This window comes from Pristis pectinata, chromosome 3, assembly GCF_009764475.1.
Source record: "Pristis pectinata isolate sPriPec2 chromosome 3, sPriPec2.1.pri, whole genome shotgun sequence".
Lineage (NCBI taxonomy): Eukaryota > Metazoa > Chordata > Chondrichthyes > Rhinopristiformes > Pristidae > Pristis > Pristis pectinata.
The window spans coordinates 63,186,687-63,214,507 of record NC_067407.1 but is presented as its reverse complement, the minus strand read 5'-3'; the positions used below and the strand labels follow the sequence as shown (position 1 = coordinate 63,214,507).

General features: G+C 39.4%; 2 protein-coding genes across 12 annotated transcripts in view; one reads left to right on the top strand and one right to left on the bottom strand.

Annotated features, from left to right (window-relative positions):
- Nucleotides 1–27,821, bottom strand: part of ralgps2 (Ral GEF with PH domain and SH3 binding motif 2) — a 385,220-nt gene that overhangs the window by 131,204 nt on the left and 226,195 nt on the right. The window lies entirely within an intron of this gene.
- The window catches only part of angptl1a (angiopoietin-like 1a), a 61,895-nt gene that overhangs the window by 14,970 nt on the left and 19,104 nt on the right, over nucleotides 1–27,821 (top strand). The window contains exon 3 of the mRNA XM_052010762.1: nucleotides 4,829–5,712. Within this exon, the coding sequence (XP_051866722.1) occupies nucleotides 4,878–5,712 (835 nt within the window). The 5' untranslated portion in view covers nucleotides 4,829–4,877. The remainder of the gene's footprint in view (nucleotides 1–4,828; nucleotides 5,713–27,821) is intronic.

Below are 27,821 nucleotides of genomic sequence, written 5' to 3'. Positions count from 1 at the left end.
TTCACCTCACCTCCAACATGTTCCCAGATGGAGTGGAGTTAATCTACAGGACAAACAGGAAATTATTCAACTTTCCTCATCTCTATTGCAATATAAAAATTATCTCAACGTCAGTCAGTGAGTTAATATGAGAAACAGAATTAGGAGCAAGGCATTTGGCCCATTATGTCTGCTCCACCACATTATGGTTGATCTCTTATCTTAGTACCAGTAAACTGCACTATTCCTGTATCCCTTGATTTTCTACTATCTAAAAATCTATCGATCTCTGTCCTGAATGTACTCGGTGACTGAGCCTCCATTGCGTTCTTGGGTAATGAATTTCAAAGATTCACCACCGTCGGGGTGAAGAAATTTCTTCTCAATTCTGTTGTGAATGGCCAATCCCTTATTATGAGAGTGTGACCACTTGTTCTTGACATCTCGCCAGAGGAAACATCAATCTTTCCAAGCCCTGAAAAATCTCGTAGATTTCAATGAAATCACCTAAACTTAAGAGAGTTCAAGCCTGGTCTGCTACATCTCTCCTCATGAGACAAACGGCCCATCAAAGGAATCAACGCTGCACTCTCTCTATTCAAGTATGTCCTTCCCTGTCAAGTATCATTTTGCCAACATGTGGCAGAGTCTGCTGATCCTGCACAGGACTCTACAACCACCTCAGAACCCACAAAAGTGGAGTGGAAACAAGTCCTTCTCAGCCCAAAGTGATGAAGATAAGTACTACCACCTTTTCTAATATATGTAAATAATTGCTGCCTTAAAATTGCTCAGATCAATTTTAAGATCACTCACCACCTAAAATAAATACATAGACACACACCCTTGGGTTTCTCTTTCATTTGGGAGTTATTTTGACTGAACATTCAATTTCTTTTACTTGAATTACAGACAATTAACAAATTAAATAATGGACTGGAATTTTCTGGGTTTCACCAGAACCTCTGTAGAGAACTGCCAAGACTTCTCAGAATAAAATAGCTTGCAAACTTCAGGAATTCCACATGAATACAAAGTCCTGAAACTAATAATCAAATGTCTCTGGCAATATCCCAGCTATGCTCCACCACATAACTCCATATGGAGCTTCAGGGCAGAGCAGGAGCTTGCTGAGATTCTCCAATATTTACTCTTGGGAACCTGCTCTCATAGCTTATGGCAGCCTGGACATTCAGAAACAATGAAAAAGCATGATAGATTTGACAAGTCACAATGCTAGGTCAGGGCTTTGCTGCCTGTCCAAAGCTATCAGAAGAATTTTGTAAAAGGGCTGTCCCAATCATATGACTCAGTTACTTTATTTTAAACTTTACTATGGCTCAGAATTGGCTGCTTGGTCCTGGAATAATGGGGTTTGCAAGATCAATCCACTGGAGCTAGAAAATGCAATTCAGGGGGACAGGTTGGGGGGGGGGGGGGGGGGTGGTGTGGAAACAGTTGCAAGTATGTGTTCTGGGCCCCACTATGGAAAATCCAGGCCACTAAGCTAAATTTAACGAGTTCAGCAGAGATTCACACAAAAACTAAGCGAGAGCTGGTGCTACTGACGTCTAATTTCACCTTCAACTCACATTATTCTCGAGTAACATTCCTCATTTGGAACACAAGATAGTTGAAATTTCTTTGCATTACTCATCAAATAAGGAAAACAGTCTGCTGTGATTCACAACAGATCTACTAGCGAATATAGTTGTAATTGGTTAAATCTTAAGTGGAGGCTGTAGTGCTGACTTCTACTAAGCAAATCGCCAGCTGCAAGATTTCAGTGCTTCATGGAACCCAACAAAGCAGCCTGAACTTCTGCAGGTTTCCCAGCTCTCAGAGTGAGAAAACTACCTGCTGGATCTGCACCAGGATAACCTGACACCTGCAGTACAGCTATTAAAATCAATGGGGGAAACCACCTGCCAGGAGAAAATCTTTATTTGATTTAATTAAATTAGTTCAAATGTTTTAATTTTTTGCACAAATGTGTTTTATCCTTTAATTTGAATCCTTTATTTTATTTAGAAACATTCAATTTAAATAGCAGTTTTGACAGTGGATGAGCAGGGGAGTCACTGCTGTCAATACCATTTTTGTCAGTGCAGCAGACACTTTCACCGCAAGAGGCACCGTGCTGTCCTGCACCTTGTCAATGTGCTGGGAGCTGGGTTGCCAATGAAAGACTGCACTCTAGGCCATACTGGAAGAAACAGCATGGACTGGAGTACGAATTTGCCCTACAGCTTTAACAATTTCACAATGAAATCATTGAGAATTCCAAGTCAGTTAGACGTCCAACAAGGTTCACTAGCTGAAATCACAGGCCAAATTCTGTCTTCCAAGCCTCCCCAATGACAACTTTATCACACCAAAAGCAAGGCTTCATCACAAACAATGTGCAACCTTTAAAAATTATCTTATTGGAAAAACATAGTGCACCTATCATGTGAAGGTTAATTCAGTTGTACTATTTGAAGCTTAATGTTTATATGTCTTTAGGAGACTTTTTGGCTTTCTTTTTTGTGAACTGTCTTTCCTTTTTCATTTATTCTTCGCCCATCACATTTTCATTTTCACTTTCTTTCTAATTTTTCAATATGCAGCCTGGTTCTCACATGAATTATCCAACTGCTCTTTACCCTTTTTTACTACCAATCTAAACATAAAAAGATGATCACGATTCTTCAAGTATTTTCCTATTGGTACTTAGTTCATCTCAATCCACAGAATCAGATCCAACAAGACTTCCATCCTCATTAGGCCTGACACAAACTGAAGTATTTCAGAAACTCCTCCCCTTCTTACCTTGTACTCAAGAATAATCAACCAAAATTAACACTAAAGTCCTTGCACATCTCTGTAATTTCCATGCAACATTGCTCCCCTCCATCTCCTGCTTATCACATTGGTGGCCTACAGAATACTCCATTGTATAATTGTTGCATTCTTCTTTCTTAACTTTAACCAAATGGATTCTGCTCATCACCGCCACTGGGAAAATCTAGCTCTCCAGCAATGAAATATCAATTTTTAATCAGGCCTGCCATCCCACCTCCTTTTTACCTCCCCTTTCTAGCTTTAACACCTATCCAGCAACAAAAAAGTTTACTCATGTCTTTTTTCTGTGTTTTAGTTAACCCCACATCATTAAATTTCAACACTGTTAATTGTGTTTGCAGTTCATCAAATATATTCACCACATTATGTTTTAAACTTGCAGGTGTTTGCCTTAAAGCCTGTTCTGTAGCTTCGTTTATTCAGTGTTGATATTCCTCCTTGACATGGGTCCATGTCGTGCAGCTTCTGACAGTAAATTCTGTTTCAATTCATACCATACTTCTTTAGTACTGACACTCCCATTCCTTCTATAATTCAATATACTGCTAATTTAGTTTAAACATAAGTAAACTTCCCTGCAAGGATATGAACCCAGTCCCATTGATGTAAAGCCCATTTGTCTCATATGTGGCCAAGAATTCAGTCCCAATGCCCCATGAATTTGAAACCCCCCCTCCCACACCACATTTGTCCCTGGCAAGAATTAATCCGCCTCATCTTTGTATTTCTATTCTTGCTAACATGTTATATTGGAAACATTCCAGAGATTTCTACTTTCAAGGTAAAACAGTAATTTCTAACTTCAAGATAATAAACATTCAAGTGAATGGAAGTGATAAATGTAAAAATTACACACCTAATATTTCACAAGACAGCCAATCCTGCACAGTGGGGGTTGCATTCCTTGAAAATTGCCAGTATCGAGTTGAAAAAAAATTGTTAATTTACTTTTATCACAAAGTTCAGATTTTTTGGTAGTGATATGTAAATTCCTTAAGGATGCATTTCTGTTACCCCAACCACTGCAACACTGGGGTCACCTATATAGGGAATTTCCTGCCATATTTGATCACCAAGTGATAAAAATTCTCTGAACAGCACATAAATGAGAGTTTTTGAAAATCAAGAATGAATATAATTGAAGGAACAAACTCCCCATGACCTACCGAGTCAAGTTCCCTGTTGGAACCGATGTAAACAAAACAACTATTTTTTGGGCAATCTTATTCTACAATTGACATGGAAATATTTGCCGGACCTCTTTGTTCCAAAAAAGTGCATTAACCACAGAAGTTAAATGAAGAGTATTTCAGCAATAATTAGATTTTGAATATCAAAACCCAGACCTGTACTTGGTATGACCGAATAAGGAGGCACTATTGCTCAGAGTGCAATATCTCAGCACAATGCCACCCAATTCCAATCTTAATAATAAGTACAAAAGACGTGAGAAGAATAGATTGTTGCATAAAATAGAATGTAGACCATGTTCAGGCCTATTACAGAGCTTTAATACTTTGTTTATACAGTGACTGTATTCCCATCTGACATGGGCTCATGTTGTGCAGTTTCTGACAGTAAAGATTGTTTCAATTAAAAGCTTTCAATTGAAGCAATTCTAACATTTAGTATGACTAATGGTAAACAGCAGTAGTTTGACTGCCCTTGACATGCAGTAGTTCAGTTCAAGTCAGGGTGAGGTAGAGATAAAGTTCAGTAGGATGTGTGCTTAGTTTTTACATAAGTGTAACTCTTAACTGAATTATTATTCAATTAATATTATTAGCCAGTAGTAATGCTGCTTGAATTTACGGGTTTTAGATTTTGAAAACAATGTGCAAATCAATTTGAAAGATAGGATTGTAGTCACTTTATCAATTAAATAAGTGGTTAGACTGGAGTTTACAGAATAGAATTAACATTTTAGAATATGTTATATTCCTATTTTATTTGCATGGCAACTTACATTTATTGGCATAGAACTAATAAAAATCTTATTTTACAGAATTATCTCTTCAGAGACGAAATTTCCTCTCAGCTTTCTCCTAGTCAACATGAATCCATTCACCTGGACTTTGTGTCTGTTGTTAGTTAGTCTCATATCTGCAGGAGGCAAGAGGGAACAACTTAAAGCTGGAAGCAACCTCGCAGTACATTCTGTTGTTCATAACCGCTACAGACGTTCACCTAATAGCAGCAACAAATGTTCCTACACGTTCTTGGTCCCAGATCAAAGGATAACTGGTCCAATCTGTGTCAGTTCAAAGGGGCCAGAAAGAGATTATAACGGAATAACTAGAATGGATGTAGAGGACTTAAAAGACATTATGTCCAAGCAGAAACGGCAAATTGAAAACCTTCAACTCTTAGTGGAGGTGGATGGTGGCATTGTGAATGAGGTAAAACTGCTACGAAAGGAGAGTCGGAATATGAATTCACGTGTAACACAGCTTTATATGCAGCTCCTACACGAGATTATTCGTAAAAGGGACAACTCACTGGAAATTTCACAGCTGGAGAACAAAGTTCTTAATTCCACAGCTGAAATTCTGCGAATGGCCACCAAGTATAGACAACTGGAACAGAAGTATGCAGTGTTGTCTGCTCTTGTTAATAATCAGTCTGTGATCATAACCAAACTGGAGCAGGAATGCATTCGTAGCCTTACTCCAAGAGAATATGAGCCACCACCCCTTGTACAAGTCGTACCACAATCCATACCTCGTAGCAGGCAATACCAGAGCAATTTGTTTGGCAGTAATGAAATACAGAGAGATCAAAATCCTGCATTTACACGAGAACGGGGGCTTCGCTCCAGAGCACCCTTGCATGAACCTTCTCCTACAACTACCAGTACTTTGGAATCATCAGTTACTGAAGAGCCCGATGGTAGGTTTATATAATTAAAATAATGGTAGGTAATTGTACAGAAGCTCTGTACTAATAATATATTTCATTTACAACATTCAAAGCAGTGATTACAAGTACTGCATACCAAGCTATTGGCTTTACTTACCGCAAATGATTTGCAAAATCCTTCACATAATTCATGCCATGATAGCCTCTTCCCTTTCCAAACTGATCCACGCAATTAATTAAAAGCAACTGCACTGCTTTGCATGATGCTCATTCAGATAATAAAAGCATTTCTTACTGAAGCTGAAATGTCTTTGATCATCAGTTAAATGTGAAAATATATGACAATATATTTTTTGAAGACCACAAGGAATGGATTTTTAATAAACAAAATCCTCAACCAGAAATCTCTAAGCATTAAAGGCAGATGTTACTACTGACAGTTAATCTCAAATACTGATGATAAATCAACAGGTAAAAAGAAAGCAACCCTAGCAAGTGGATAAATAATTTACCTGCTGTGTACCAGGTAAGTTTATATTCGGGGTAATAGGATATTGCCAGGGCATATATCTGGCTTTACATCTGTATTTTCTTATAGACATAAACATCATTAGTAAAGATTAAGCAGCTTATGAACGTCTGCTCAGCTCAATGCTTATTATGATAACTAAGGAAGTAATTTCAAAAAACTATTTTGCTACTTTCTCTTGGTTTTCCAGTTTGCAAATAGAATTTTAAGCTTCAAGCAGCAAGAGACCAGTGAAACAACAATCACCGACAAATGCTTTTATGAAAAGGTATCAGCCTAGCTTCTGCTATCAGCAGAAAAGTAACAGAGATCACTATTCAGCTGACAGCGCCCTGAGTTTTCAAGGGTTTTTGCGATATAGACTTTATCTCAAGGGTCTTATCCAACACACACAATCACCCAAAAGGGACAGGGGATTAGCAGAATAAAGTATTGGCATGGCTGTTCAACCAATTAGATCAAAATTTCTTCACTGAAGCACAGAGTCTAAACCAGCCAGTATAAACAAAGTATAAATTATATTAAAATCAATTACATAAAGTAATGAGGGAACAAAAGGAGGAATGGATTGAGGAAAAAAAAACATTAAAAAGGTACATCTTTTCTAAAAATTTCCAAAACTAGTAGACAAGAATTGAAGCTCCACATTCATAAAATTAAATTTACAGTGCCAGAGGCTGATTGACAGCAATTGAGATTTTCAAAAATAAAAATTTTCCTCCATCTATATGTATCTGTTCCAAAATTTGTCTGCTGTACCTAGTGGGTAACTAGGGGGAAAAGATTGCAATTTCATGCCCTCATCTAAAGCAACTTCTAGAAAAACTGGACTCCCATGCTGTCAAATACACCTGCATTAGAATGTTCATTCCAATAATCAATGGAGCAGTCATATTGTGCATCTTTGAAACATTATTCTTTTCATTATACAGTTGTTGCAATTGGAGTGTACAAGTTAGTCTTGTGTAGATTTATAGATACGTTTGGACATTCGCAGGCAACATGCAGAGAACAATCTTCCACATCAATCAGTTTAAATCAAAATCACTGTAGGTTTAATTACACAGAAAGATAGCTTTTCTTCAGAAATCAAAAATTAATCTTTTTTTGGTAGTTAGTATTTACTCATTTTTAAAGGCATTGTGATTTATTTTTGTTTTACAGGAGGGTAGAAATGGTGGCCAAAATCATCTGCAATAAAAATGCCAAACCAATTCATATTCCAATTCATTAGAGAATACACAAAAATATTATTCATTGTACTCTTCCCCACAAATAGGTGCTATTTATGAGATAAGATATTTATTTATTAGTCACATGAACATCGAAACACACAGTGAAATGCATCTTTTTACATTACTGAGAACGTGCTGGGGGCTGCCCGCAAGTGTCGCCACTCTTCCGGCACCAATGTAGCATGCCCACAACTCCTAACCTGTACGTCTTTGGAATGTGGGAGGAAACCCACACAGACACGGGGAGAATGTACAAACTTCTTACAGACAGTGGCAGGAATTGAACGCAGGTCGCTGGCACTGTAATAGCATTACACTAACCACTACGCTACTGATTTATGTGGGCGGTGGTGAAGTGACAAGCTGGCCATCAGTTACAGAAACTATCAGTGCATTCTTCCAAAGTAAGTCTCTATGATAGGCATGTTATCTCATTCTAAAATGTAACAGTTGAGAGACACAAGATGGGAAGTTTGCCACCAAGCAAATACTGGTACCAAAGTTACTCTCCATGACAGGCCCTGTTGATTTCCCATGGGCCATGCTAACAACTTCAGTCAAGAAACTCTCTACATGTGAGGAGATTGAAATCCTGTATTTCTGCAATCACAAGAGAAAGAACTACACCTTCAAATACTATTTTAAAGAATTTATAAATTACATCCACATTTTGTGAGTTATTTCATTGCCAAGTATTACCACATTTTGCTTTCTTTATCTTTTTAGTATTTCATGGAAAGTATTAGGAGTGATTGCATGAGTTAAGTGTTTCAATAAATGTGCACTGGTTTAAAATGCCAAATGTTGCAATCCCCAAGAATGGAAAAAGTAAAATTTGATTTGAAAATTAGGTTTACTGTCGTAAACAACGGGTGTGGATGTTAAGCAATTAATTTTGTTCCATTGCACGGTCAAACATTATAGGAGGAAAAAAAAGAGGTTCTAACCATCTCTAGTCACATGCAGAGTGCTGGAGGATGACAAACTGTTGAGTTAATTTTGTTAAAAAAAGAAAATATACATAGTAATAGCATGCCAAATAGCCTTGCATCGGAGATAACTGGATCAAATTACTGGAACAAATATCAAAAGACTCTGTAAATTACTGTTTGGAAATGCACAATTAATCAAGAACTTTCAGCACATATTAATTCAGGGAAGATCACATTTGATTTAAAATTATTTTGGAAAGGTGACAATGAGGGTCAATAAGGGTGATATATTTGATGTTATCTCCATGATCCTGGCAAGGTTTTTGACATGGTCTTAGAAGACAGACTGCTCAGAAAAAAAAACAAAATCTCATGGGATCCATGGGAAAAGTGTCAATTTGGATCCAAAATGGTTCAGTGACAAGAAACTGAATATTTTAGTGGAAGGCTATCTACCTTTGGCATTCCACAGGGATCAGTGATAGACTTTTGCTTGTTGCAGTATACAGTATCTGTGATTAAAACTTAAATGTAGGAAATTGAATAGAAAAATCTGCAGATGCTAAAAATGCGGTCATCTAGTTGACAGGAAAAAAAATGTTGTTTATGCAGTGACGTATCAGTTGAATGGTCAAATGAGCAGAGAAAGGAAATTCAATCTGAACGAGTGTGAGATGATGATTCTCCTGGGTATGGCCAGCAATTCCAACAAAACTACCAGTACTCAGTCATTCCCACAGAAGCAAGTCTCAGATGTAAGTGGACCAACTAAGTTCAGAACTTACCAAGTGACACCTAATGCTACATGTCTCATTAAGCTCGGTCATGAACTCCTACAAGTGGAGTCCAGCCTGGTTTTACCAAGATTCTCCAGAATTAGGCTGGGGAATTCATCTCTCCAATCCTACAAGGTCCAGACCTCCTGTAGGATGAAAGATTCCATTCATTTTAATGGGGATTCTCTGTGGAATAGGCAAGTCATTATTTTTAATTATTTTAATATAGTTTCAATTATTAATGATTTGTTTTCATTTACATCAACTTGAAAAGCTTTTAAATGTCAGAATCATTCAAAAATCATTTAAATCATTTTGCAACTTTGACAGAAGCCAAAGGTCAACCCCTGGTCTTTGATCAAAGTCTGTCAGGGCATTCTGGGGAAAGGGTCTCAACAATACAAAGAATATACAAGGCAATTGGCCTGAAGGGAATAGCAAAAAGGCCCTTTCTTCAAACATCAGAGAACACAATGTGTAAAATGACCTCTCTCTGTAAATTTCAATGATTCTTATGAACATTAGAACTAAACTATTTTTAATATACTAATTTCTTGGGATGTGGATATTTCTGGCAAGGCCAGCAATTACTGTCCATCTTTCCTTGCCCTTAAAAAGGTGGTGGTGAGCCACCTTTTTATACTGCTACAGCCTTTCTGTTAAATATACTCCCACATTGCTATTGGGTAGAACAGTCCAGTGCATAAACGCAGCAACGAAGTAGGAACAACGATACATTTCCAATTCAGGGTGGACAGTGACTTGACGGACATCATGAATTTGGGAAGTCCTGTCAGAGTAGCTGAGGTGCGCAACTGCAGTCCAATTTGGAGACTGCATACACTGTAGCTACAGTACCCTGGTGATAGAAGAATTGATTAACTGGGGTGCTGGTTGAGTGCCATCATGCAGGCTGATGTGTCTTGGATGTCGTCAAACTGAGAGTTGTTGGAACTGCATTCATCCAGGCAAGTGGAGAGCATATTCCATCACTTGTAAGTGGTGAAAAGGCACATGGGAGTCAGGAAGCAAAACACTCACTGCAGGAAACCTCTGACCTGCTTGTGTGATCATAATGTGGATGGTCCAGTTGAATTTCTGATCAACAGTGACCCTCAGGAGGTTGATGGTGGGGGACTCCGTAATGGGAATAAACATTAAGGTAGGTGGTTATATTCTCGCTGGATGGAGTTGATCATTATAAGATGAATGTTATTTGCCATTAACGTAGCCGTGGCTGAATACTGTCCAAGTCTTGCTGCATGTAGCAAGGACTGCTTCACATACTGAGAATTGCAAATGAAATTTAACATTGTGCAATATCAACAAAAATCTCCATTTCTGAGTTTGTGATGGAAGGTCATTGATGAGACAGATGGTTGGACTCAGGACACTGTCCTGCAGATAAGTCCTGGGGCTAGGATGATTGACCTCTAACAACCACAACTTACTTCCTTTGTGATGCATTAGTCCAACCATTGAAGTATTTTCCCTCACTGCCAACTGACTTCAATCTTACTGGGCTCGACGCAACCAAATGCTGTCTTGATGTCAGTGGCAGACACTCTCACCTCACCATGTTTCAGCCGATAAAAGCAGTAATGAGGTTTGGAGCCAAGTTGCACTGGCCAAATCCAAACTAAGATCAGTAAGCAGGTTACTGGAGACTAAATGCTGCTTGTTGAAGACACCTTCCATCACTTTGCTGGTGACCAAATATAGACTGATGGGATGGCAAATTGTCTAAATTTACGCTTCAGTAATGGTGGGGATCTCTGGACAAAGCCAAGATAAATCATTAACCTAACTGAACAAGGTTGCATCAAGCCTCTGCCAGCACTGGGGATGTTGGCGTCTTTGGAGCCCACCATTCATGACCTGTTGTGGCAGGATTGCTGAGCTTTGTCTGATCCACTATTCTTGGATTGCTTATGTCTAGTACATGTCGTTTCTTTGCAACTTTGTCAGGTTGTCAACTCATTTTTAGGTATGTCCATCATTGCTCCCTGAATGCTCTTGTGCATCTCTCAATGAACTAGCGTTGATCCCTCAGTTTAAGTCTCGCGTGGACTGAGCAATACGCTAGGCCAAGAGGTCACAGATCGTGTTTGTGTACATTTCTGCTGCTGATAACAGTTCACAGTACCTCATGATGCCCAGTTTTAAACTTTTTTCTTTTAATTAAGGGCAATTAAGGGCAGCAGATTTTCTTCTCAGAAGGACATCAGTGAATCAGATGGGTTTTTACAACAATCCAGTAGCTTCAGAGTTATAATTACTAAAACTGAAACTTATTTTTTTTTAAACTGAAGTTAACTTCCACAGCTGCCATGGTGGGGATTTGAACTCGCAAGTCTGTATTGATCGTCCAGCTCTGTGGGTTACTTCTTTGGTTATACGAAGAGTAGTCCAGTGATGTAATGTTGAAGCCCTTAAAAGGAATCAAGTTTAAAGCACTATATTTCCACTTCCAGTGAAGGTGGAAAAAAGACACAAGTCTAATGCCAGCAGTTGCTATCAGCCATTTAAATGGCATGCCAAATGCAGAAGTCCCAAGCTTACTTGGCAGCAGTGGGTGACACTCTGTCTAGACTTACCCAGCTTTAATGCTGAGAAAGTCACTTCTTGGCCAGGTTAGATCATGAACACTCCAGTCGATTCAATAAGGACTGCAGAGCTGAAAATTAGGAGACAAATTGGAAGGTAATTGCATTTATTTTAATTACCTTACTTTAGTCCAATACTTTTTAATTACTAATACATACTTTTAGGTGTTTTGGGGGTTGGCTTTATTTTTTAGAAGATGTAACAATCTCATTCTTATTATTTACTTTAATTTTAATAGTTGTGTGTGTCCCTGGATGTCAGGGACATTTAAATGCTATTAATTTTACAGTTTAGAAAGCTATGTGCAAGGTTTTGTCAGCTCTCAAAGCTTTCAATGACTGGGCACAGGGTTTCCTCACTTCACTGAAGGACTGGCCACCATCCAGACCATGCTGCTGGAGTCTAGGATGCTTCAGGAGTCCTCTGCACCTAAGACTGTGGACAACAATTCTAGTAGTTGGTTGGGGTGAACTGAACACCATAAGATCTGACGCCAAGGTAAATGGTCAGATGTCATACAGAAGACTGTGCAGGAAGGGCAAGAGTTGCAAGTATTTTTCTCGTTAGAATTAGTCTAGAAAAATCAATAATGCCATAGACAAATTAGTCAGCTCAAAGGGACAGGATATATTTTCAAATCAAAAAGCAGGGAGCAAAGAAATGGAACTGAGTGTTTATTAATAATTTTTGACTGCAACGATCATTTATGACCTGCAAAAAAGAATTAAATAATGTGTATATAACCTCAGTTCACCACACCATCTCATAATGAACTTTCTGAAACATTCAAAGGGAATATGTTAAACTGTCATCTATTTTCATTTTCAAGGGAATACTACACTTTTCGCTGAGGGTATTTAATTAAATATCAACAATACAGATACATTTTTAATGCAAGAACTTAGGTCACAAATTAGAGTAATGAGCACTGCTGAGATCAAGATCAAAAAAGCAAATCTTCTTTGCCTGGAATATCCTGAATAAAAAGTAGACACTTTTTTTTAACCTAAATTTCATCCATCAATGCCAGTTATAGCAGTGCTGTAGAATGAAACACCTTTGCACTTAAGAACACTTGATATCATAAATTTTAACTGGTCATATCCAAAAAAATCCTTGAATAAACTTCCAAATTCAGCCCCCCATATGCGATCATTCCACTTTCTACAATGATTCTCACAGCATATGGTAGCTCTTGTTTAATTAATTTTGCTTAGTCTGACACACCTGATATTTGTCCACTTTGGGCTATCTCCAACCACGACAATAAATTGAAACTCATTTAAATTTCAGACCCTTGAGATTGCACCTGCAACCCAATTCCCAAAATTAATGATTGCAGCAAGCTTATAAAGAAACAGTAAAGGGAAATGTCATTCTTGCATCCCAAACATAAAAATAAACTAGTCATAAATGATATCAATGAGTTCTTATCATTTAGGTTCAACGTGTTTGACAGCAGAAAATTAAAATGTACATCCACACCATAACATTTAGTTAATACTGATTTAGGTCATAATAGGGAGTGATAACTTACTAACCATGCCTTGTACATTCTTATCCAAATAAACCTTTGGGCGGCATGGTAGCATAACGGTTAGCAAGACGCTATTATAGTACCAGCAATTGGGGTTCGATTCCCGTCGCTGTCTGTAAGGAGTTTGTACATTCTCCCATGTCTGGGTGGGTTTCCTCCGGGTGCTCCGGTTTCCTCCCACATTGCAAAGATGTACGGGTAGGTTAATTGGGTTTAAAATGGGCGGCGCGGACTCGTTGGGCTGGAAGGGCCTGTTACCACGCTGTAAATAAAATTTAAAAATTTAAATTTAAAATAAACCAGTAATCATGAGAAGTCATTATCAGAAATCTTAAAGTTCACTTCAACTCTGTCCTTAGACGTGGTAAATCATGATAATAAGGAATGAAGAAGTGCTACAAAAATTCAGTCTTGAGCAGAACAACATTTTCTATGAACAGTCCGATGATATATTCCACCATAATAATTCCTCATCAGTGAAGCATTTCTGCAGTGAGAAAGTAGAAAAAGAAGGCAAGTTTCAGAAAGGCCTTCATCTTCATTACTTTAGAGTGATGACAAGTAAACAGGCAAGCTACTGTCAAATACATGATATTTAAGGCAGCTATTCTGAGATATACAAAGCTGACCAAGAGTTCTTGATCGAATTTCCACTCCCTTTCTGTGCATCATTCAATCCACTAAGAAGTTAAACATGTATCACCTGCTTTTACTCTCCCCTCCTAGAACTAAATTATTCATTTTCAGGGTAGATCAAGATGAGACATTGCAGCTTACTGTTCAATATGAAATCAAACACAAAGCAAACTCCACTCTATATAAAAAAGGCATAAAACACTTGAAACATGCAGCAGGTCTGGCAGCAACTGTGCAGAGATACTGCTTCAGTTCAATGGGTTTTCATCAGAACTATTCTGATAAAGAATCAGTGACTTTAAGTAATGGTTTTGTTTCTCTCTCCATACATGCTGCCTGGACTTGTTTCCAACACTCGATGCTTTTATTTCAAGTTTCGATTACTGTAATAATCCGCTTTTGCTTTACTGTATGTTTATTTTCAGAAACTAATGCACACTCGACTCCAGCACATACAGTTTTAAAATACTAAAGACATGTTCTAAATAATTTTGATATTGCTTTTATGATTAACACCACAGAAATAAAACACTGTTAGTCAACATTAGTCTACCTTATCAATGCAGTTTATTCAATCACGCCAGTACAAAAAGTCCTTGTTTCTACAGTAAAATTAAAGACTGCTTTGGAGGAAACAGTGATAGGTTTGAACTGTAGGCACACAGCCTTTAAATATCTCAGTAATGCTGTACATCCCCAGAAAACTATAAGGTCAGACGTCTAGCCTCCCAAAGCCTGCAAGCAATTAAATCTTTCCTTCTCAAATTCCAAAACAAAATCTTGATCCTATTTTGAAACAATCACTAGTGCCCTCCAGTTCTACACAAAGAAACCAGATAACTCAAATTAAGTCTTTCATTCTGACTACGATATAATCAGTTTCATCCAAGTGTCATGGTGCCTGTTTTACTTAAGGAGCATCTTCAAATCTGATGTATGACATAGCAATCAGTAATGCTTTCAAGAAAACAGAAAATGCCAGAACTACTCAGCAGGTTACACAGGTGTGGAGAGAGAAAAAACAAAGTCAAGTTGATGACCTTTCATCAATTCTGTTTATACTTTAGATCGCCAGTGTCTGCAGGATTTTTCTGCTTTTTGAATCTATAATATTAAATTGTTTATCATCAGTATTGAGACAGTTCAAAAAATAACTACATTCATTTCAAGATGTATTGCACAAGCAGGGAGTAACTTCTTATGATCATGTACATTCAATGATTTTATTCTTTTTTCACTAATATCATGGACTTCTGATCAAGGGATATGTTCATGAGAAGCCAGCTGGTGTGCAGTGGTAAGAACACAAAAAAAAATTGCAGAGAGGTGTACATCATAAGCCTGGTCTGCCAATCAATAAGATCATGCCTGATCTGATTTTTGTCCAATTCCCATAACCCTGGATTCTCTTAGTGTGCAGTAATCTATTTAAGAGATTCTATGATACTCTAAGGTAAAGAATTTTAAAGATTCACAATACTGAAAGAAGAAATTCCTCCTCCTTAAATATTTAGACCATACTCTCTGGTTCTAGTTATGATGTGTCCAGTTCAAGTTAGGACTCCTGATAACTCTACATTTTTTCTTCCTTCTCCAACCCATCACCCTTTCCTTCTCCTTTCTTGTTTTTCCCTTGTCTCTCCCCCCCACCAACCCGTTCCCCTGCATTTTCTCTCCTTCCTCTTTTCCTCTCTCAACCATCCTACCACAGAAATTTAATGACAGCAGCCAGGTTGCATCCGCAAGTGAGTCAGAGTTTGATGTGTGGTGAACAGATTTTACCTGCTTTTTGTGGTCTCTGCTTGGAGTGCAGTGGAATCTTTGCCACTTGCCCGGATGAGTACAGCTCCAACAACTCTAATAGCAGGTCAAAATCATTTAAGTCAAAGCAGCCTGTTTGACTGGTATCCCATCTACTGTCCTGAACATTCACCACTAGCGAATTTATGCACTGACTGTACAATGTAATACAGCTACTCGCCTTAGCTACTCCAACAGCACCTCTCATCTTTTACATTTACCTCAAAGATACACAAGGCCTTCAGAGGCACAGAACACTACACCTTGCAGGCAAACCTCCAAGTTGCATACACCGTGATTTATAAATACATCACTGTTCCTTTATCAGCTGTGGGTCTAAATCAAATAAGTCCCTTTTCAACAGCATTGTGAGAGTATCTTCACTAGGTGGGCCACAGTGGTTAAGCTGGTAGCTAACCAATGTATTCTCAATGGCAATGAGAGATAGACAATAAATGCTGGCCTTGCCATCAATGACCTGTCATATCCCAAAAAGTGAAGAAAGGAATTACTGCATGTTAAGTTTTTCTTTGTTTTGCACATAGTGAGGAGCCTCTGTGTTCCACAGACTGCTACAACCAGGCTACTGTTTCATTCCTGACTCAGGATTTGATCTTTCTATGTTGGGTGGTCTGATTGGTAACACTATATGGGAAGCATGGTGTCCTATGGGACAACTTATTTCTCTTGTGAAATAAGGGATGTCCCTTACAGTAAAGGGCCAACAGCAACACTATTTTTGTATATGAATCTGTATCAACGGTGAACAACTGATGATGTAATATTTACATAGCATTGTGGGAGAAGAGTTATTCCTACCCCCAAGTTTGCAGTCAAATATTCTCGCATCTTACTTTTAATAGTGACCTAATTGAGTATTATTTTTTGCTTCGGTGCTGAGTGGCAGTCCACTTGTTCCATTGCTTTTACATCCAAATTATGCACAATGACAATTCACGACCGTACCTCACAATTTCATAATATCTGGACATGATGGCCACAGAAGAAGAGGGTTACTGCTCTAGTCCCATCAGACTGTTGGACCATCAGAGACATATTTTCCATGTGCGTGAAATTTGGTCCCAGTTTTTAGGGATCAAATTGCACACACGTGCTATACTATACATCTGTAGTTTGGGAAAATCAACCTGGCACTAAGTAGCAAGGGTGGCAGTGTTGGCAGAAAGCAGACAGTAAGCATCAGATTCCAGCTCATTTGTGTCTCAGGGGTATGTCCCCGACTGATGTCTCGGGCATGTCCACATGAGTACAGTAATGCATACTACAACTGGTATAAACATTAGTTTCATTGCTGAATAGGTTTGGGTTAAGACAGTAGATTCTTGCATCAATTTAACTTAAATTAATACATCTCCATCCTGAAACGTATGAAAATATATTTGGTTGTAAAATATAATACTTAAGTACAAAATAATCCAATTCCTTCCATGAGAAAATCAACTAATATCCAAAAAAATTAACAAACTTCTTTTACATATTATTGCATGGTAAAATAACCCTTGCAATAAGGAGCATTCTGATTCATTGAGTACTGGCATTATTGCTGTACTCCAGCTTCTATTTTTAGAACTGTGAATTATATCAAAGAACTAAAGATCTATGTGTTAACTGAAAAATACAACTTTTATTTCAAATAAAAACTAACAGCAACTGACTGAATGCATGCATCAGAAAGCAGAAACTTTTAAACAAGTTAATCTAAATGTTCACCATTTAAGTTGGAATATTACAGGAACACAATTTTTAAAATTCTCATAAATCTGTTTCAAGCTTTCTCAGTCATGGCTCCCAGCACTGAAAGGAGATGAAGCCCCCATTCCAGCAAATGCTGCCAGGACATTCTTGGGGTAGAACCAGTGGAGGCCTTGACATGCCTCACCAGATGCTTTCAAGTGAGGGGGCATCAGCCCATCTAGCCCTCCTCATCGTGCCCCGATAGTGGGGATGGTAGGAACGGCAGCAGGCAAGCTCAAACCTGCTTGCTGCATTCCATTAGTATAGGTGGCTGAAAGCAGGATCAAATAATGTTTAAGCACATTAAAGAAACATAAAAGGGAGAAAGAAGGGTAAGAGCTTTGAGAAAGATGTCCAGGGCTGAAGGTCTAAGGCAGTTGAAGGCACTGCTGCCAAAGAAGGGGAAAAACAGATATACCTGAAGCCAGAAATGGACGGACAGAGTTCTCCAAGAGATGCAGGACAAGTGTAGTTGAAAAAAGCAAGGAAGGGAATAAGGTCAAGAAGGAAGTTGAAAACAGGAATGATCACTGTGGTCCAGTGTAAATCAGTGAGTAGTGGATAAGCGATACAAAAGGCAAGTATGACAAGGGCCAGACTATTTTGGATTAGTTAAATTCATGAAGGCTGGAAGATTTGAAGTCGACATGGAGAGCACTGAGTTTAGTCATGCCTACAGATAACAAACATAAGAAACAGAACCAGTAGTAGGCCATATGGGTTTTTGTGCTTGTTCTGCTATTCATCAAAATCATGGTTGATCTTCCACCTGGTGCCATTTTGCACCACTACCCCATATCTCTCAATTCCCATAACATCCAGAAATCTATCCATCTCTACTTTGAATGAACATAATGACTGAGCTTCTACAGAATTCCAAAGGTCCACTGCCTCAAGTGATGAAACTTCTCCATGTCTTTCTTAAACAACCTATCACTTATTCTCAAATTGTGCCTACTGGACATAGACTCTTCAGTCAAGAAAAACATACCCCCTGCATATTGCTTGCCAAGCCCTTTAAGACTGTTGTACATTCCACTCATTCATCTAAAACTCTGAAGAATACAGTCCCAGTATACTCAATCTTCACTCACATGGCAAATGTGCCATCTAGTAAATCCTTGCTGCATTCTCCAAATAAAAGAGAACAAATCCTTACAAAACTACACAACAGCATTTGGCTCAAAGCAATTCTAACATGAAAGAACTCGTACTGCATGATAAACCAAAATCTGCCAAATATTAACCTGCATCCAGGATAATATGAAGCAGTCATGTATGGCAAATATATTTCTGTGGCAGTGGGGACAAATACAAATTCTCAATGTACCCATTATGATTCTAATTTTCTCTTCCTTTACCATCATACCTCTATTTCTTTCTCAATCCTCACTGGTTGAAGAGATTGCCTGTTAAACTATTCACTTTGGTCCCAAATTCCCTTAAAACCTATCACCCCATCATCAGATCACATTTGCAGAAAGTTACAAATATGAACCATTGCCATGGTCTAAAGGCATACGCTGGAAGAAACTTTAGCATCATAGTCAGAGAGATATAACATGGAAACAGCCCTTCTGCCAACAAAGCTTGTGTTGATCATCAAACACTCATTTGACAGTAATTCTAGCCAAACCCATTTTTTTCTACCCACATTCCTATCAACGTGCCCTCTCCCACTGCCCACCACTCCCGATTCTACCATTCATCCATGCACTAGGGGCAACTTACTGTGGAAAATTAGCCAACCAATCTACACATTTTGGGAGGAAACCAGAGCACCAGAGGAAACCCACACAGTCACAAGAAGAATGTGCAAGCTCCATGTTCCACCATGACTCAGTGCATTGGCTTTGGTATTGGCATAGGAGGTTCCAATTAATTGTTGAAATTTTAATTTGTTTAAATTGGCATCATGGTCAGCACAGACATGGGCTGAAGGGCCTGTTCCTATAACTATACTGTTCTGTGGTTTTTAATATTGTGTGGCAAGTTCATGTGGTTGCTCTTCATTCTAACTGTGAACAGAGGATTTATCTAAACCAACCTTAACCATTTTATTTCTTCATTTGTGGCATTTGGACTTCAGATGACAAAGCCAGCATTATCTGTCCATACCTTTATTTCCTTAAAGGTAGTGATTTAACAGGTCATTTTTGAGGAGTGTTTAGAACTAACCGCTAGGTCACATAAAGGTCAGACCAGATGAGGATTGCAGATTTCCTCCTTATGAAGGCATTAGTGAATCAGATAGAGCTTTACAACAATCTGGCAGTCTGATGGTGCCAGTTACTAGTTCATCAGACTTCAACATTCTGCTTATATTTTTGGTTCAGATCAGCAGTTTTGTATGTTTTCATGTTTGACAATTTCAATTGCTGCAAAATTCCAGTCAAGAAATGTACCCATCTATAATCTCCAGAAAGAAAATATGATGAAAATGTTGAGAATTTTTCCAAATAATGTTGCTAGAGAGAGGGAACACCATATTTGCATAATCTCCATTCCAGCCACAACAGTGTTCACATTTTCGTTCTTATCATCATCCAATATAAACAGGATGTGTATGAATATATTTTGTGTTTCTCAGAGCTTTCATCAAGGATAATTTCAGAAAAAAAATCTCCATCCTAAAAATGCGTTGTAAATCATTTTCAAAAACTCTGGCAAACATATACTGACAAAAAGCATTGAAGCTGCAGATGCTGGAAATATTAAATAAAAACAGGAAACACTAGCAGGTTAAGCAGCACCTATGAAGAGAAAAACAGTTATCATTTTTCTATTAGCTTTTACCATAATTCTATTAGTTTTAAAATAGTTATGGAGAAGGATACAGTCGATTCACAGGTTAAGGTCCTGAAAGTGGGGCAGAGCAAATTTTGGAGCGTTGGCTTTGTGTGTGGGAAGTTGTTTCTGACAAATCTCTTGGCATTTTTTGAGGAGATAACCAAGAGGGTAGATGAGGGCAGGGTAGTAGATGTTGTCTCCATGGACTTTAGCAAGGCCTTTGACAAAGTCCCTCATGGCAGGCTAGTCTGGAAGGTTAGATTGCACGGGATCCAGGGGGAGATAGTGGATTGGATTCATAATTAGCTCAGTGGTAGGAAGCAGAGGGTGATGATGGTCGAGGGTTGTTTCTGAGACTGGAGGCTTGTGCCTAGTGGTGTGTCACAGGGGTCAGTGTTGGGACCTTCGTTGTTTGTAATTGATATGAACAATTTGTATGTGAATGTACAAGGCATGGTTAGTAAGTTTGTGAATGGTACTAAAATAGGTGGTGTTGCAGATAGTATATAAGGTATGAAAAATTACAGGGGGATCTTGATCAGCAAGGTATGTGGGCTGAGAATTGGCAAATGACTTTCAATAAAGATAAGTGTGAGTTATTGCATTTTGGGAGATCAAACCAGATGGGACTTATACTGTCACAGATAGGGCCCTAGGGAGTGTTATGGAACAGAGGGACCTAGGAGTGCAAGTACATAGTTTGCTGAAAGCAATGTCACAGGTAGATAGGGTGCTGAAGGTGGTGCTTGGCACACTGGCCTTCATCAATCAGGGCACTGAGTGTAGGAGTTAGGAAGTTATGATACAGTTATGTAAGACATTGGTGAGGCCGCACTTGGAATACTGTGGACATTTTAGGTCACCTTATTATAGGAAGGATGTTATTAAACTAGAAAGAGTACAGAAAAGATTTACCAGGATGTTGCCTGGACAGGGGCCTGAGTTACAAGGAGAAGTTGCGTAGACTAGGACTTTATTCCCTGGAATATAGGAGATTGAGGGGTGACCTGAAAGGAGGTATATAAGATTATGAGGGGCATAGACAGGGTGAAAACACATAGTCTTTCATCCCAGGGAAGGGATGCTAAAAACATGAGGCAAAAGATTCAAAAGGGACATCAGGGTCAGCTTCTTCACGCAAAGGGTAGTATGTGTTTGGAATGAGTTGCCCCAGAAATAATGTTTGAGGTGGGCATATTAGCAATATTTAAAAGGCATCTAGATAAGTACATGGATAGAAAGGTTTTAGAGAGCTATGGGCCAAATATGGGCAGATTGGACCAGTTCGCTGGGCAACACAGTTGGCAAGGACGAGCTGGGCCAAAGGGCCTGTTTTCATGCTGTGAGACTCTATGACTCTATTTCAGGTTGATGACTTTTCATTAGAACTTGGAAAAGTTAGAAAATAAACACATTTTAAGTTGCAGAGAAGAGGAGTGGGATAGAGAGAACAAAAGGAATGCCTGAGATACACCACGAGAGATTAAGATGACACAAATGATGGAGGAGAAAAATAAAGCAATGCTGGAATTCCAGGACACAAATCACTGCAGTTGTTGACAATACTCAACAAGTCAGGCAGTATGAGTGGAGAGAGACAAACAGGTTGATGACCCTTCATCAAAACTGTAAAGGTTGGTTGTCTGAAATTGTTAAATTCAGTATTTAGTCAATGGATAGCTAGTCTGTATGCTGTTGTTCTTGCCGCAATGCCTTCAGCTCATCAATGGTACCCTCTGCTTGATTTAACGTGGTCTCCCATTGCAATGCAAAGAGGGCACATCCCAGATGGTGAGGGTCCTTAATGATGGATGCCGTCTTCTTGAGGCACCACCTCTTGAAGATGTCCTCGATCGTGGGAGGGTTGTTCCTGTGATGGAGCTGGCTGAGTCTACAACCCTCTGCAGCTTGCACATTGGAGCCGCCATACCAGGCAGTGATGCTACCAGTCAGAATGCTCTCCACTGTACATCTGTAGAAATTTGCAAGAGTTTTTGGTGATATACCAAATCTCTTCAAACTCCTAATCAACTAGAGTCGCTGGCATGCCTTCTTCATGATTGCATCAATGTATTGGACCCAAGACAGATCCTCTGAGATGCTGATGCCCAGGAACTTGAAGCTGCTCACCCTCTCTACCACTGACCCCTCAATGAGGGCTGGTGTGATCTCCCGACCTCCCCTTCCTGAAGTCCACAATCAATTCCTTGGTCTTGCTGATGTTGAGTGTGAGGTTCTGGTTGCGACACCACTCAACCAGCCAATCTCTCTCACTCCTGTACGCCTTATCGCCCTCTGAGATTCTGCCAATAACAGTGGTGTCAATGGCGAATTTTTAGATGACGTTTGAGCTGTGCTTAGCCACACAGTCATGAGTGTAGAGAGAGCAGAGCAGTGGGCTAAGCACGCATCCTTGAAGTGCACCTGAGTTGATTGTCAGTGAGGAGGAGATGTTACTACCGATCCGCACTGACTGTGGTCTCCCAATAAGGAAACCGAGGATCCAGTTGCAGAGGGAGGTACAAGGGCCCAGGTTTTGAAGCTTGTTGATTAGTACTGAGGGGGATGATGGTGTTGAACGCCAAGCTGTAATCAATAAACAGCAGCCTGATGTATGTTTTGCTGTTGTCTAGGTGCTCCAAAGCCCAGTGGAGAGCCAGTGAGAATGCGTCCGCTGTGGACCTGTAGATGCGGTAGGCAAACTGCAGTGAGTCCAAGTCCTTGCTCAGGCAGGAATTAATTCTAGCCATGACCAACGACTCAAAGCACTTCATCACAGTAGATGTGATTGCTACCGGGCGATAGTTATTGAAGCAACTCACCCTGCCCTTCTTGGACACTGGTAATGATTGGTGCCCTTTTGAAGCAGGTGGGAAGCCCCGACTGTGGCAATGAGAGGTTGCAAACTATTTCAAGCTTTCCCTTAATTATTATTTTTCACATAATGGTGTGCACCCTTTGTTTATCAACTGCACATTTCCACTCACACTTTTATTCTTTTAGTTGCTGTCACCACCGAGAGGCTGCTGAGCAATGCATTCCACAGACAAACAAAACTATTCAATCGTCCAATGTGAATTTTGCTACCACAGAGAATTATGAATTTTAAAGCAAGAAGTGAATTCTACATGGTTGACATTTATTGCCAGCATGGAATCTTAACTGTTTAAAAAAAAATTCAAGTGGGCTTTCACATTTCTTTTTGTCTTTTATTAGCCAGAGAATTTAAATTCAATAAATATAATAAATTTGGAATTGAAGGCTATTCTCAGATTAAAGCTAACCTCAGAGCTACCAGATTATTTGATGAGTGGTTCACAACGTACCACCCTTATGCAGTCTAGCCAATATGCAACTTCAGAACCACCAATGTGATTTACTGTAAACTACCACCTCAGTTTGGAGTAATAAGTGATATACAATAAATGATGGTATTTCCAGCCACCTTCATTTCCCATGAAGGAGTAAATAATGGGGAAAAAATTCAAGCCTTATGGATACTAATTCCAGATTTAATAAATCACTTGAATTAAAGTTCTCCATCTGTAGCAGTGGGATTAAAACTCATGTCTCCGTATGCTAGTCTTCTGGATAGAAGCCAGTAGTTTAACCCTGTAGTACCACACTTAGATGGCATAATTTTGGTCAGAAATCTTCCTGTGGAATACTTAATTTCCTTCACCGAGAAATTTTGTCATTCCAGACTAAACACCAGTGACCACATCCTCAAATAACTTGAGTTACATTTCTAATTTACATTTAACTCTGCAGAATAAATATTAGCAGAAGAACTTGCTTTCCAGTAAGTTACTGGTGATGTTATTTAACAGTATTTCCTTCTGAAACACCAACAAAAAATGATTTAGCAGTCTGTTGCAAAATGACACTGGCATCTACTCCACAAAGTGGAAAACTGCCCCTGTATCACAAAAAGCAGGACAAGGGCATTAAGTATGGGAGTTAGGATGTTACGTTGCAGTTGTACACGACATTGGTCAGGCTGCACCTGGAGTATTGTGCATGGCTTTGCTTACTCTGTTATAGGAAAGACATCATTAAGCTGGAAAGAGTGCAGAGAAGATTTATGAGTACGTTGCCAGAACTGAAGTTATATGGAGAAATTGAGTAGGCTTGGACTTTATTCCTTGCAATGTAGGAGACTAAGGGATGACCTTATAGAGGTATAAATACATGAGGGGCATACAAAGGGTGAATGCACACAGTCCTTTTTCCCCAGGGAAAAAGAATCAAAAACTAGAGGGCCCAGGTTTGAAGTGAGAGGAGAACCAGGTTATTATGCCTAAACAAGGGAGACGACAATGGGATGAGGGAAGAGTTGGCTGGCGGAGACTGGGAACACAGGCTATATGGTGGGACAGTTGAGGAACACTGGAAGACTTTCCAAGAGATTTTGAAGTGGTCAGCAAAAGTATATTCCAGTTGAAAGCAAGGACAGTAAGGTTGGGGAGAGCCAGCCTTGGATAACTAAGGAAATAAAGGAAGGCATCAAACTAAAAGCTCAGGCATACAAAGTCGCCAAGAGTAGTGGGAAACTAGAAGACTGAAAAAACTTTAAAAAGCAACAAAGAACCACGAAGCAAGCAATAAGGAAAGGGAAGATAGATTATGAAAGTAAAATAGCACAAAATATGAAAAGTTAGTAAAAGCTTTTATAATTATATAAAGCAGAAAAAGGTGGCTAGAGTGAACATAGGTCCCTTGGAAGATGAGAAGGGGGAATTAATATGGTAATGCAGAAATGGCCTGGGCTTTGAATGACTATTTTATGTCAGTCTTCACTGTGAGGACCTACATCTAACATGCCTAAGAGAGATGTTATGGATGTGACGGGAGGTGAGGACCTCGATACAATCGCTATCACTAAAGAGGTAGTGCTCAGCAAACTAGTTGGCCTAAAGGTAGCTAAGTCCCCTGGTCCTGATGGGATGCATCCCAGGGTACTGAAATAAATGGCGGAAGTCATAGCAGACATGTTTGTGATAATTTATCAAAATTCTCTGGATTCTGGCAGGCCCTGGCAGATTGCAAGACAGTGAATGTCACGCCACTGTTTAAAAAAGGATGTAGGAAAAAGGCAAGTAGTTATTGGCTAGTTAGAGTAATGTCTATAGTCGGGAAAATGCTTGAAGCTATCATTAAGGAAGAAATAGCGAGACATCTGGATAGAAGTGGTTCCATCAGGCAGACACAGTATGGATTCAGGAAGGGCAGGTCCTGTTTGACAAACTTACTGGAGTTCTTTGAGGATATAACGAGCACAGTGGATAGAAGGGAACAAGTGGGTGTTTTAGATTTGGATTTCATAAGTTCGATAAGGTGCCGCATAAAAGACTCGTTCATAAGATAAGGATACATGGAGTTGGGGGTCATGTATTAACATGGATAGAGGATTAGTTAACCAATACAAGGCAAAGAGTTGGGATAAATGGATGTTTCTCTGGTTGGCAATCAGTGGAGAGCGGGGCGCCGCAGGGGTCAGTGCCTGGCCCGCAAATGTTCATGATATACATTAACGATTTGGAAGAGGGGATCGAGTGTAGTGCATCTACATTTGCTGATGATACCAAATTGAGTGGAAAAGCAAATTGGGTGGAAAAGCAAATTGGGCAGAGGATGCAGAGAGATATGGACAAGTTAAGTGAGTGAACAAGAGTCTGGCAGATGGAATACAACATTAGTAAATGCAAGGTTGTCTACTTTGGAAGGAAAAATAGAAGATCAGATTATTATTTAAATGGTGAAAGATTGCAGCATGTTGTTGTGTAGAGGGACCTGGGAGTGCTTGTGCATGAATTGCAAAAGGTTGGTTTGCAGGTGCAAAAGGTTATCAATTAAGGCAAATGGAATGTTGGCCTTCATTGCTAGAGGGATTGAATTTAAGAGCAGGGAGGTTATGCTGCAACTGTACAGGGTACTGGTGAGGCTGCATCTGGAGTACTGTGTGCAGTTCTGGTCTCCTTACTTGAGAAAAAATATACTGGCTTTTGGAGACGGTGCAGAGGATGTTCACCAGGTTGATTCTGAAGATGAGGGGGTTAGCCTATGAGGAGAGATTGAGTCGCCTGGGACTATACTTGCTGGAATTCAGAAGAATGAGAGGGGATCTTATGGAAACATATAAAATTATCAAAGGGATATATAAGATAGAGGCAGGAAGGTTGTTTCCACTGGTAGGTGAGACTAGAACTAGGGGACATAGCCTCTAGATTCAGGGAATAGATTTAGGATGGAGATGAGGAGAAAGTGCTTTTCCCAAAGAGTAGTGAATTTGTGGAATTCTCTGCACAAAGAAGCAGTTGAGGCTCTCTCTTTAAATATAGTTACGACACAGTTAGATAGATTTTTGCATAGTAGGCAAATTAAGCGTTATGGGGAAAAGGCAGGTAGGTGGAGCCGAGTCCACGGCTTGATCAACCATGATCTTATTGAATAGCAGAGCAAACTCGATGGGCCAGATGCCCCACTCCTGCTCCTATTTCTTATGTTCTTATTTAAGAGAGATCCGAAGAGCAACTACTTCGCACAGATGGTGGTGCGTTTTTGTTACAGGCTCCAAGAAAAAGTGGTTGAAGTAGGTACAATAACAACATTTATAAGACACTTGGACAGATACATGGATAGGAAAGGTTGAGGGATGAGGGCAAAACATGGGCATATGGGACTAGCTTCGAATGGGCACCGTAGTCGGCATGGACAAGTTGGGCCAAAGGGCCTATTTCCGTGCCGAGTGACTCTTAATCCAAACCTACCATTTTATTGGTCTATCCTCAATCATCATTATGCTATCTGATGCCACTTAGCAGAAAACCTGCTCACCAATGCTCAGTTTGGCCTCTGCCTAACACTTTGGCTCCATAATACTCTGCTTAAACATTGACTCATAGTTGAACTCTGTAAATGTAGCATATAACCCTTAGTAAATTTAAGTTGGTGGGAAGCAAGGACAAATATCGTTATAGGCTAGAGCCATCCTAGTGCAAATTAAGATAACTATGAACATTGGAAAGCAATCATTCTCAGTGCCTAACCCCTACTCTTCAGCTGTTTCATTAATGACATTATCATCATTGGATTTTCTCATTAACTTCCTGATGTCGCTATTGACCAGAGACTTGAGTGAATCAGCCACTGCAATGGTGCAGCAGAGAAAGCCCATTCAATTGCTGGGCATTCTACAGTGGGTGACTCATAATCTAGAATGACTTTCCACCATCTAAAAGACAGAAGTCAGGTGCGTGAAGAAATATTCTTCACACTTGCCTGAATGAGTGCTATTTCAATGACACAAGAAACTCAGCATCATCCATCATTTTGCCACAGATGCTGCGCAACCCGTTCAGTTCCTCAAGCATATTGTTTGTTGCCTCACAGATGCTGCTCGATCCACTGAGTTCCTCCAGCAGATTGTTTGTCGTCTCTGTCATCATCCAAGACGTAGTGGCTTGATTAATCAGCAGACTGTATGTCACCTTGAACATTCACTTAAGGCACACCAAGTCTGCAGTATGCACAAGTTACAAG